This window comes from Hyperolius riggenbachi, chromosome 9, assembly GCF_040937935.1.
Source record: "Hyperolius riggenbachi isolate aHypRig1 chromosome 9, aHypRig1.pri, whole genome shotgun sequence".
In the NCBI taxonomy this organism is placed as follows: Eukaryota; Metazoa; Chordata; class Amphibia; order Anura; family Hyperoliidae; genus Hyperolius; species Hyperolius riggenbachi.
This window is the reverse complement of record NC_090654.1, coordinates 186,938,792-186,951,672: the sequence shown is the minus strand read 5'-3', so window position 1 is coordinate 186,951,672 and position 12,881 is coordinate 186,938,792. Positions and strand designations below refer to the sequence as shown.

The window sequence follows — 12,881 nt, the reverse complement described above, 5'->3', positions numbered from 1 at the left end:
TTCTTCTCTACTTTATAATTTAAAGCGAAATATAACCCAGCATTTCAACTTTGCTCTAAAACATTATTTACAGTATATTATATGCAACCAGCATTTTTTTTTACTAGACCAGCATTGGAAGGGTTACACAGAGCTTGAAAGTTCAGTGCAGAGAAATGCTGCCGCAGCCAAAGTTTAGATAGATACATTTAAGTAAACACAAGGTAACAAGTGAGGAATGTTACACACTCTCTGGCTGTCCTCCAGCTCCTGCACAGAGAGTGTGTAACATTCCTCACTTGTTACCTTATGTTTACTGTCTTAAATGTATCATTATCTAACTTCGGCTGCGGCAGCATTTCTCTGCACAGAACTTTCAAGTTCTGTGTAACCCTTCCAATGCTGGTCTAGTAAAAAAAAAATGCTGGTTGCATATAATATGCTGTAAATAATGTTTTAGAGAAAAGTTGAAATGCTGGGTTATATTCCGCTTTAAGTTCAAGCACTTTATTCACATTGTGAAACACAACTAAATTACTTTTCTAGGTGCCTTTAAAGAAAAGAAGTGATATTAACAAAGGTAGAAATGGAGAAGTTAAACAAACCATGCTGAATATTTAAAGGGATACTGTAGGGGGGTCGGGGGAAAATGAGCTGAACTTACCCGGGGCTTCTAATGGTCCCCCGCAGACATCCTGTGTTGGCGCAGCCACTCACCGATGCTCCAGCCCCGCCTCCAGTTCACTTCTGGAATTTCTGACTTTAAAGTCTGAAAACCACTGCGCCTGCGTTGCCGTGTCCTCGCTCCCGCTGATGTCACCAGGAGTGTACTGTGCAGACACAGACCATACTGTGCCTGCGCTGTGCGCTCTTGATGACATCAGCGGGTTCGAGGACACGGCAACGCAGGCGCAGTGGTTTTCTGACTTTTTAAAGTCTGAAATTCCAGAAGTGAACCGGAGGCGGGGCCGGAGCATCGGTGAGTGGCTGCGCCAACACAGGATGTCTGTGGGGGACCGTTAGAAGCCCCCGGGTAAGTTCAACTCATTTTCCCCTGACCCCCCTACAGTATCCCTTTAAAAATGATGTATACAGTGTTAAGTGATTAAGTGTATACTACATAATAGATTGGTTTCTTTTCTTGGGATTCCCTGTGAGAAAACTTGCAGTCATCATTGGGCATGATGGACAAAAACTATTTTTTCCGTGAACAGCAATATTCCCAGTACTTAAAGAGACACTGAAGCGAAAAACAAATGATATAATGAATTGGTTGTGTACTATGAATAATTACTAGAAGATTAGCAGCAAAGAAAATATTCTCATATTTTTATTTTCAGGTATATAGTGTGTTTTCTAACATTGCATCATTCTCTAATATGTGCAGATTACACAACACTCAGCATTCAAAATGATTCCTTCAGAGCAGTCTGGGAACTAATGACCTCTCCTCTGGCAGATAAAAAGAAAACTGTTCACTTACAGTTGAGATAATAAAAGTCAGAAGACAGCCCTCTCCACGACTTTGAAAGTCGTAGAGATTAATGGCTTTTTTGCATAGAGATAACAACTGCAGTTTCTTAACTCTTCTTGTACTGGAAACAATTACACTGATGTATCTGATCTTAATGTTTTATTTCTTAGCTGTGCTACACATACAAATCATAATTTTTTTTTCGCTTCAGTGTCTCTTTAAGCCAGAACAGTATGCTGTGCAATTAGCTGCCTCCGCACAGCAAATTTATCGACTGTTTGTGCATCAGGTCCTTTGTGTGAAATGCGTAGGTATTTGTTTAGCTATATTTTGATCTATACATGGTGGTGTAGTGCTTAGCACTTTTGTCTTGCAGCGCTGGGTCCCTGGTTTGAATCCCAGCCAGAGCACTATCTGCATAACGTTTTTATGTTCTCCCTGTGTCTGCACGGGTTTCCTCTGGGCACTCTGGTTTCCTCTCACATCCCAAAAACATACAGATAAGTTAATTCGCTTCCCCCTAAATTGCCCCTAGACTACGATACATACACTACACATACACAGACATATGACTGTGGTAGGGATTAGATTGTGAGCCCCTATGAGGGACAGTTAGTGACAAGACAATAAAAACGCTGTACAGCGAAGCGGAAGATGTTGCCGCTATATAAATACTAAATAATAATAATACTAATAAAGAGCGCCTTCAAAGGTTTCTGTGCAGTGACTTTCACTTCCTGGCTTTGAATATTTACTGTTTACGGATTGTTGATATTATTTAACCACTTCTTCTCTGTCGGGACAAGTAACTATGCCCCTGCAAATTTATGCCACAACTTTGTGCAGGGGCGTAGCTACTACGTCCCTCCCGCCGCACCCCCCGCTTGCCCCCACACTCAGTACTGCCGCTCATTACCGCCGATCGTTAGCTGCTAGATCAATGAATGGGAACACAGTTCCCATTCATTGATCTAATTTCCCGTGTGAATGACCACAGCCGTCTATTCAGACGGCTCTGCCATTCACAAATCCCAGCCACGCAGTCCTTCCGGTTTCCGTACTAATAGTACGCAAACTGAATTCACCACCAACGACATCTTGTGGCCATATTGTAAAATGACATCCCCCTTTTTTGTCAGTAAATGATACCTAGTTACCTTTTTTTTTTTTTTTAAATTAACCCCTGACTTCCCACACTCCCCTAAAGTTACCAAATGTTTTTTTTTTTTTATAAAAAAAAAAAATACATAGTTACCTTAGGGACTGAACTTTTTTAATATGTAAAAGAGGATATATTACAATAACTTTATAAATTATGGGCTTGTAATTAGGGATAGATGCAAAACTGAAAAAAATGCACCTTTATTTCCAAATAAAATATTGGCGCCATACATTGTGATAGGGAAAATTTTAAACGTTGCAATATCATTGCTGAAAACTGAGAAATAATGAATTTTTTACATCTTTTCTTATTATTCCCGTTAAAACAGAGTTAGAATAAAATAATTCTTAGCTAAAAGTGCCCCCCAAAGAAAGTCTAATTGGTGGTGTAAAAAACGAGACATAGATTGTTTTGTTGTGATAAGTAGTAATAAAGTTATAGGCGAATGAATGGAAGGAGCGCTGAGTGAAAATTGCTGTGGTTTTTTAACCTTCTGGGCGATACAATTGCATCGCCCAGGAGGGGGCGCAGCACTTTTTTTTTTAATTTTTTTAAATCATGTAGCGAGCCCTGGGCTCGCTACATGATAGCCGCTGCGCAGCGGCATCCCCCCACCTGATCCACCCCTCAGCGCTGCCTGGCACTGATTGGCCAGGCTGCGCAGGGTGTCCGGGGGGGGGGGGGCTGCGCGGCAAGGCGGGGATCGGCGGCAAGCGGCGGCGATCGGAAGTTACACGCAGCTAGCAAAGTGCTAGCTGCGTGTAACAAAAAAAAATTATGCAAATCGGCCCACCAGGGCCTGAGAAATCCTCCTGCGCGATATACCCCGAGCTCAGCTCGGGATTATCGCCCAGAAAGTTAAGGGGAAAAACCCTTTGAGGTGAAGTGGTTAATTAATCTAATTACTTTCTTACTTAATCCGGTGCCTCCCACTGGAGCAAAGGGCCTCAGCAAATGTATACCACAGGTTTCTGTCCTGGGTGATTTTTTCTATCTCGGACCATGATATCTCTGCCTTCTTTAGTTCTCCCTTCACACTTCTCCAAGTTATCTTTGGTCTTCCTCTTTTTCTGCTGCCTGGAGGATTCCATTTTAATGCTAGGTACACACTATGAGATATCAATTATTTCCAACATGTCCGATCTGATTTCCAATCATTTTTCGATCAATTTCCGACTGCTTTCTGTTCACTTCAATATGAAATCGATCGGAAAATGCTCGGAAATCGATCAAAAATCAGACTGGACATGTTGGAAATAATCAATCCTCTTTTTCTGCTGCCTGGAGGATTCCATTTTAATGCTAGGTACACACTATGAGATATCAATTATTTCCAACATGTCCGATCTGATTTCCAATCATTTTTCGATCAATTTCCGACTGCTTTCTGTTCACTTCAATATGAAATCGATCGGAAAATGCTCGGAAATCGATCAAAAATCAGACTGGACATGTTGGAAATAATCAATCTGACATTAAATCTGCCAGAAAATCTTATATTGTGTACCTAGCTTAAGGCTTCTTTCTCAACTGATTTGTCCTTGCGAAGAGTATGGCCAATCCATTTCCACTTTCTGCGTTTGATCTGCAAGTCCACTTGTTGTTCTTGGGTTCTTTCCCACAGCTCTTTATTGGAAATTACATTTGGCTACCAGATATTTAGTATTCTTCGAAGGCAGCGGTTTATAAAGGTTTGGAGGCTTTTTGTTATATCTGCTGTCACCTTCCATGTCTCACATTCATATAGAAGGGCTGTCTTCACATTGCTATGGAATATTCTCAGTTTGGTTTCTGTGGAAATATCATGGGATATCCACATTTGATACAGTTGTACAAAGGCAGCTTTCACCTTCTTGATCCAGCTTTCAACATCAGCACTGGCACCACCAACCATTGTCATCAGGCTGCCCAGATACTGAAACTCTGTTACAGTATCTACAGTATGTGCTTTCCATATATCTGAAACTTCCGTTTAGGATCTACATTGCTGTCTTTAGTTTTCTTGCAGTTAATTGTCAAACCCCCCCCCCTTCCTGCTCTCCTCTAGTAGATGGGCTAACTTTATTGCCATATGTTAGAAATTTTGGGAAAGTAAGCAAACATCATCTGCGAAGTCGAGATCCTCTATATGTTGTATCAGCCCCCATTGTAGTCCAGTTCTATTTTCAATGCATGTCTTCCCCATGACCAGATCTATTACTATCAGGAAGATAGTGGAGGAGAGGGTGCAACCCTGTTTGACTCCTGAGTTGATTTTTATTGGATCACTTAGCATGCTATTGTAAACAACCTGGCATGTATAATCCTCATAGAATTTCTTTATAAGGATTATGAGGTGTCTCGGTATTCCATATTTCTCTAGAGATATCCACATAAACAGGTCTGTGATTCAGCCAAGCGCGTCTGGCAGGCAGAGGCGCTTAGCTGAATTACAGACCTGTTTGTACATTCTCCATCCTTATTGCCTGAAGAAGCAGGGTCAGTCCTGCAAAACGCGTTGTATGATCTTGTGAAGTGTAGAAAAAAACTGATATTACATTAATATTATCTTGTGCCTGCTTGGAGGGGGTAAGTACACCACTGCCTTCTCTATTTTTAAACTTTTTAGATACTTTTATTCTTTTGGCGCCTCTGTATTCCTATAACTCTGGGGATGGGGCTGTCTTTAATGGGTGTGGTAGGGAGTTTCAAAGGGTAGGGGCAGCATGACTGAAAGCTCTGGCTTCAAAGGTCTTGAGGTGCACCCTGGGAGTGACCAAGTTTATGTATCCTGCGGACATGAGGTTGTGAGAGGTGTGGTGCAGATTCAGCAAATCCTTCATGTAGTACTTTACAAAGATTTGGTGTAGTTTAGATCTTTCCTGCCAGCACAACGAGACTTGTTGGTAAATATAGCTAAAATAGTTTTCCATCATTCCTTTTAGTAGAATGTCAGTATGCAAACATGGTCACCATTATACATGAGGAACATGTGGTAGCACAGTGGTGTAGTGGATAGCGCTCAATCCTTGTTTCACACATCTTGCAGCACCACATCCCTGGTTCTCTCGCTTTGCAGCACTGGCTTCCTGGTTCGAATGTGGACCCAAACACTATCTTCATGGACTGTGTATGTTCTTTCCATGTGGGTGTCCTCCGGAAACTCTGGTTTCCTCCCACATTCCAAATACATCAAGTTACGTTAATTAACTTCCTTCTTAGATGATGATGAACATATGACTAGGGTAGGAATTAGATTGTAGGCCCCTCTCAGGGACATTCAGTGACATGACTACGTACTCTATGAAGCACTGCAGAAGATATCAGTGCCATACAAAACACAAGTATAAAACATTGTTTTAAATAGGTATTGTTTATTTAAATTGTGCAAAATCGAAATTACATGAAATACATTTTCAGAACACAATCCTACTGTGAGTTGAGAGCAGCCTATATTTCAGCTTTTGAAATTAACGTTGTAACTTTGCCAAACAGTAAACACAGCAGAATACGGTAAATGGGCTTGCAGTTTTCTCATGTCACAGTCACTGTCTCACCTAGCTAGCTGTTGTACTGTGCTAAGAATAACTTGCAGTAGAGCTAGTGAACCCTCTTATATATAGTGACTGGCTGCGCCATGTCGTGCCATCATCATTGAAATAATCTTTAGTCAGAAACAAACAGGAAGATGAGTTTTAATTTCCAGAGATATCCATAAACAAAAGCTTTTATTATGTTTTTCATAAAATTCCCTGTTCCTTTACAGCTGTGCTAATTAGAATTATATGAAAATTCTCTGTGGGTACAGAAATAAAGATTCTGTTGTAGCATTTGCTAAATGAATGTTTAAGCTTTGAGTAAGGTACAGGAATGTCTGGCTTCAGTTACTTTTGTATTTTTTTTATATTATTGTTTAGATTAATTGTGTTAATCAAATTCTGTATTAATTATATTGTTCTTTTTTTATTGTTAGGTGCATCCATGGATGGGGGCCCTAAACGTCAGGAACATCTCTCCCGTTTTTCAATGCCAGATCTGAGCAAAGATTCTGGAATGAATGTTTCAGAGAAACTGAGCAACATGGGAACCCTGAACTCATCCTCACAGTTTCGTAGTGTAGAGTCTGTTCGTAGTCTTCTCTCTGCACAGCAGTATCAAGAAATGGCTCGGGATCTGGGCAACCCTGTCAAATACAGGGACCTTCCACCCCACGCTAGAATGCATCAGTCATTTCAGTTTGATGACGGTGTCAATGACATGCCAGGCCAGGGTAGCGTCAAAATGGCTCCAATGAGTGAGCGGACAAGGAGGAGAACTCAGACAAGAGACAATGAACAGCATTATCGCCATCATCATCATCAAAGGAGGTCAAGGCGTTCTCGTTCAGACAATGCTCTTCACTTAGCCACTGATCAGTGCAGTAAAATAAAAGAGAATCCAATGTTGAGAGCCAGAGAGGACTATGAACGCTTTATGCAGCAAAGAGGAGGCAGAGATCAGATGGATCAAGCCCTCAGAAGAGAAATGTACAACCGATATCAAAGGACTGCTTCCGATATGGCATTGCAAAACCACCTCTTGGACAGGTTTGGCCCACAAATGAATGAATATGATTGGTGCTCCACCTGTTCCTCTTCATCAGAGTCAGACAATGAAGGATATTTCTTAGGAGAACCAATTCCACAACCAACTCGTCTGAGATACGTAACCAGTGATGACCTAATGCACCAGTATGGCCAGTGCTCTGGTGGTATACCCAAGTCTTCCACTCTGGGTGGTCGAGGACAGCTACATAGCAGGAAAAGGAGGAAGAGCAAAAATTGTATTATTTCCTAGTATTATTTCCCTCCAGAGCCCTTCGTGTTACTATGTAAATTAGACCCCAATGATCAGCCCACATTTTGAACATTGTTGTTTTATAACAAAACAAGAATGAAGACCTTGTAGATTTTCCCCGTCATGACCATGTGAGAATCAGTACTGAATTATATCGTACATAGCCTTGATGGTTGATATAGTGAATTTTGGGTTTCAATGCACATTTCACTTTATTTCCAAGAAAGATCAGCCCGCCAAAAACACTGCCTTGCTTTTGTCAAACTAGAGACAATGCTCTAGTATTGAATGTATGCCGTACCCAAATGTACAGTATGCTGCTTGACCCCATTATCGTACTACAAACTCTGTACTTTACTTTTCATTTTTATTTTTATTCCTCTTTGGTTTTATTTTATGTTTTTGGCACTCCCAAGTATTTTAGTTCTTGAATAATGATGACGTTTTAAGTTATTTTACGCTCTCATTGTAAATGGAATGTAAATGAAAGTTCTGAAAAACTATTTTTGTATTTTGTAATATCAAATGAGTCTATACATTTTAGGAAATATGGATATAATGGACCTGCATGCCGAACCCATACATGTCTGGATGGTTTGATTTCCCAAACTGCTGTTCTCCTTCTTCTAAACTGTGTAATTTATGCCTGACTATAGCCTACAAATTCAATGGATAAGCAATAGTACTAATGCTGAAATGTATTTACGCCGTCCAGAAAGAGTACTTTCTTTTGTTTGGCAGGTAGGATTTATAAAGTATAGCACCTTAAAGAAATTATTTTTGTCTTCTATAAAATATATATAAAATGTATGAAGCAATTTGATATTGGAGCAACATATCTTAGCAAAAACTTACCAAAATGTGTGCACATTTTTATTCCGATGTTAAATGCAGTTATGCTGTCCACATACATATAGTGATATGTCAGATCCAGAATATGAGCAATGAAAGAGCCAGCAAATGGTAAACATTCAAAACAATTCTAAGTATTAATTATAAAGCCATATATTAGATTAATAGTCCAATAAAAGTTCATGCAGTTGTTGAAAACTCTGTGGCCTAAAGACCTTGGAACAGGACAAGTGTACATGGTTTGTAAATGTATCTCACACTGACTATATGTCTAATTGCAGAGATATACAGGGGTTATAAGAAACTCTGGCAAGGACTGAAAAGGATTTTACCTATAATTTGCTGAGGGGTTTGTGGTGAGGCGATTGAGGCAAACTGAGAATGAACAGGCTACATAAAATAGTAGGAACCGTTGAACAATTCTCTGCTGCCTTCTGAGTGACTATCCAAATAGACTGCTATGCCTTATTGCAGCTCTTCTTCATTCCAAAAGTAGACTTGATTTACGCACAGTAATTACCCGTAATAAGTGTGCAGAAGAAATATTTTTAATTTTCCTAGGAGACTTTCTTTTGTGAGGAGAATTCATGGAGAAAGACGTGATCCAGTTACCATGTGATTGATTTGCACCTCTCTGATTAGCTGGTCATAATTAAGCTACACAGGAAGCAAGACTGAGACATAATCAGAGTAATGAGTTAATCATCACCAGCCAATCAGAGAGGTACAAGTCAATCATGGGATACTGTAAATGAATCATGTGCTTCTCCCTGAATTATCCTTGCAGCAGAAATTCTCCCAGGAGAAGTTAATCTTCTCAAGAGCAGAACAGTAAATAATTGGGTAATAAATGGTAAACACACTTCTTTCACCATACTGTTATTTCTTATCAATCTTTTTAAATTATTTTATAGGTTGCCTACACATTCCAACATATTTGTGTGTGAAAACGTGTTCATATTTATTTATTTTACAAATATAAAAAGGGCAGGCCCAGAAAATATTTTTTTGAAGCAAACATAAGTTTGTATAAAGGATCTTGTATTTAAAAATATTATCATTTACAATCCGTGCTCACTTTATACATTAGATTGAATGTGTAAGTATTTTAGCTACATTACCTTCTGGTGTCAGAGCCAGGTCCTAGATACTCCATGCTTGTCGTTTCAGCTTGGCATTGAGACAATTCAGATTCATAAAGCTGTCTACACTCCCTAGCATGCCGGTCATGTGATGTTCAGTATCATCTACAGTAAAGTAGTTCCCTGCCTTCACGTTGCATCTTTATTTCTGATGTATAAAAAGCTGTAACTCTTATTATGACTATCACCAGTGGCAATGCAGTCTTGGGCTCCCAATGATGTTAAACCACAGTAAGCAAAAATATTATATTTTTTGGACTATAAAACTTTTTCTCCCCCAAAAGTGGGGGGAAAAGTCACTGCATCTTATAGTCTGAATGCAGGGAGTTCCTAACTTGTGAATGCCTGCCAATATGAACCTCCATGCTGCATCTATGTCTGTTACTCCCTGTACTGTGCCCATGCAGTGGAGGACACAAGGGGACAACCAGAGGACACAGGGGCACACAAAGAGGCATAGAGGAGGACACAAGGGGGGCACAAAGGGGCATAGAGAAGGAAACAAGGTGGTCAGAGGTGGACACATTGGGGACACAGAAGAACACAAGGGGAACAGAGGAGGACACAGGGAGACACAAGAGGTACAAGGGGGCATGAGGTACAAAGGGGGCATAATCTACAAGATGCTCCTTCACCATGGATGCACCAGGTTTATATTTTTTCCCCCGGTTTTTGTTCTGTAAATGCTTTTGGGTCTTATGGTCAGGAGCGTCTTATAGTACAACAAATACGATAATGCGTTATTCTGAGCATGTGCCTTAAAATATTGATTTGAATATATGCAGCCCTACAGCTTCAAAACCTGAACACTAGCTGTGATTCCTATTCTAAATAACATTGTCATTAGAAGCTACATGAATAATATTTTTACATCTACATGAAGTCTGTTAGAACCAGACAGGGGCAGTAACAGTTTTGATATGTAATTACTGTACATCAAGCTGATCTGGGATATTATTTATTTTATTGTGTACATTTTTGAGTTATGGAGTAGGAGAGGTATGCCACCAAGGAGAACAAATATTTGTATCAAATTGCAAAAACTTTATTGTACGTATATTAAACACAAATCTAAAAACCATATAACCATATAAAATCACGTCAGCATCCTATGCCACCCAACCCCCCCCCCCCCCCCCCCCCCCCCCACTATCCCAGAGGACCCCCTACTTTGCCCACAAAAAAGTCCAGCAACAATGTGTTTGGAAAAAATCTTAGGAAATATTGAAAAGGATGGAAGCTTCCTTCGAAAAAGATTTTTGAACATTCAGACTGCCAAGGCAGAGCAGGTGGTAGTACATCCAAAATTTGCTTTCAATAAACAGCTGTGTAGCAGGCTTATAAAATGATGAGCAATTCCTCCACTTTCAGATAGGCACACACATTGATGGAAAGTCACCGTGGACAGAAAGATAATCCTCAATTATGTGTTGGATCCTGTCACTCAAAGCATGGCACAATCTCCTGCATAAGTTCAAGCTGTATTCAAACATTCAGTAGCAGGTTAGTGTTGAAGCAGCGTCAATCAGCCAGCAGTATGCAAAGCTAGCACATAAGCAGCAGTAGTAAATCACAAGAGAACACTCATTGGTTCACAAGCCAGTTCAAAATTGCATTCAGAAGCATATTCCGTTGGCACACATGAAGAAAAAAAAATTCAACGCTGTGTAGCTCAGCAGTGACTGGGTTAGCACACACAGTTCAGTGCGACCAGACTCATCCATGTGTGATTGCTGCGAGTGCTAGCATATTGAATATAAAGCCACTCTGGCTCTTATTGTGAAGCAAGATCAAGGGATCATACGAGAATCGTCCAGCAGGCTCTTGCTAAGTCCACCGTTTGAGGGAGTCCCCGGGGTACATGCCAGGAGGTGGGTGGTGAAGGGACGCCAGCATGAATGAGGACAGCATTATTTATTTTATTTATAATTTATGGTATAATTACCCCAGAATCTCTTTGACATCCACTTTTGGCTTCTGCTGTACAGTATTTAAATGGTCACCATTGTGCGTTAATTCCCTTTTCCAAGTGTAATCACTACATTCTGCAAGCCTTATAGTCCAGGCTATATGCAATATCATGCAAGTTCAACCTAACATGAAACAAGGCTCTTTTTACACATCCATGTAGTTAAGGTGGCAGGAAATTTGAGCGCAAGGCAAAGCCCAAAGACATAATTCGGCTGTCAGCTATTGCTGGGGACGAATTTTACGCTGTTTTTATAAGCATAAGCCCATAGTAGTCGGGTAGCTTTCAGTAGTTCATATTCTCTTAGTCAATGAAGGACAAGTCTTGTTGGCTTAACTTGAGTTGCTGTACACTGCTGAGTTTTGCTATTAAATATGTCCGTAGGATAGCCAGTTCATAAACAGTGCTAGGTTTATTGAGGTACCATTACAATAGACACCTGAACAAGCACAGGCACATCAGCCTACATAATGCTGGGAATACACGGTGCGTTTCCGCGGCTCGATTGAGCCATTTAGATGGCTCGATTGATCATTTCCGACATGTTCGATCACCCGCCCGACCAATTCCACGCTCGATTCCGCATTGTGGACAATGGAAAAAGATAAGGAAAACTAGCAGAAGATAAGAGAATTGCCTGTGGGGTCAAGCGGGGAATCGATTGGGCGGCAGAATCGAGCCACGGAAACGCACCATGTATTTCCAGCATTAGACTTTGATACAGCAGACCAGATCTACAACATTATTGCTCTTCCATAACAGTGACTAGTTGTGATAAGGACAATTGTGCACTTGTCTGCACAGTTTTAATAAAAGCATTTATTTGAGAAGTGTATACATGCACCAGAGTTAACCTGTATAGCCCGTGCTTCCTTCTTGACCATTTAAAGGGATACTGTAGGGGGGACGGGGGAAAATGAGCTGAACTTAGCTTCCAATGGTCCCCCGCAGACATCCTGTGTTGGCGCAGCCACTCCCCAATGCTCCGGCCCCGCCTCCGGTTTACTTCTGGAATTTCTGACTTTAAAGTCAGAAAACCACTGCGCCTGCGTTGCCGTGTCCTCACTCCCGCTGATGTCACTAGGAGTGTACTGCGCAGACACAGACCATACTGGGCCTGCGCTGTGCGCTTTTGATGACATCAGCGGGATCGAGGACACGGAAATGCAGGCGCAGTGGTTTTCTGACTTTAAAGTCAGAAATTCCAGAAGTGAACCAGAGGCGGGGCCGGAGCATCGGTGAGCGGCTGCACGGTCACAGGATGTCTGCAGGGGACCATTAGAAGCCCCGGGTAAGTTCAGCTCATTTTCCCCCGACCCCCCTACAGTATCCCTTTAATGTCTGCACAGATATCTGTTGGAATTGAGGTATGGCTAATACATAGATTTCCTTTTTGGGGGGAGGCAACTAGTATCTTCATTGAGCTTGGTAGGGCTGATTTATCATGAAAATCTTGGATGGACATCTATGATTTGTGCTTTATGAGAT

At 41.0% G+C, this 12,881-nt stretch overlaps 1 protein-coding gene across 5 annotated transcripts in view; it reads left to right on the top strand.

The window, feature by feature from the left end:
- The window catches only part of PRICKLE2 (prickle planar cell polarity protein 2), a 500,639-nt gene extending 490,090 nt beyond the window's left edge, over positions 1 to 10,549 (top strand). For all 5 annotated transcript variants that reach the window (XM_068253797.1, XM_068253798.1, XM_068253799.1 and 2 more), the window contains one exon: positions 6,568 to 10,549. In XM_068253797.1, coding sequence (XP_068109898.1) covers positions 6,568 to 7,430 — 863 coding nt within the window. In that variant the 3' untranslated portion in view covers positions 7,431 to 10,549. The remainder of the gene's footprint in view (positions 1 to 6,567) is intronic.
- Positions 10,550 to 12,881: the final 2,332 nt, after the last annotated feature.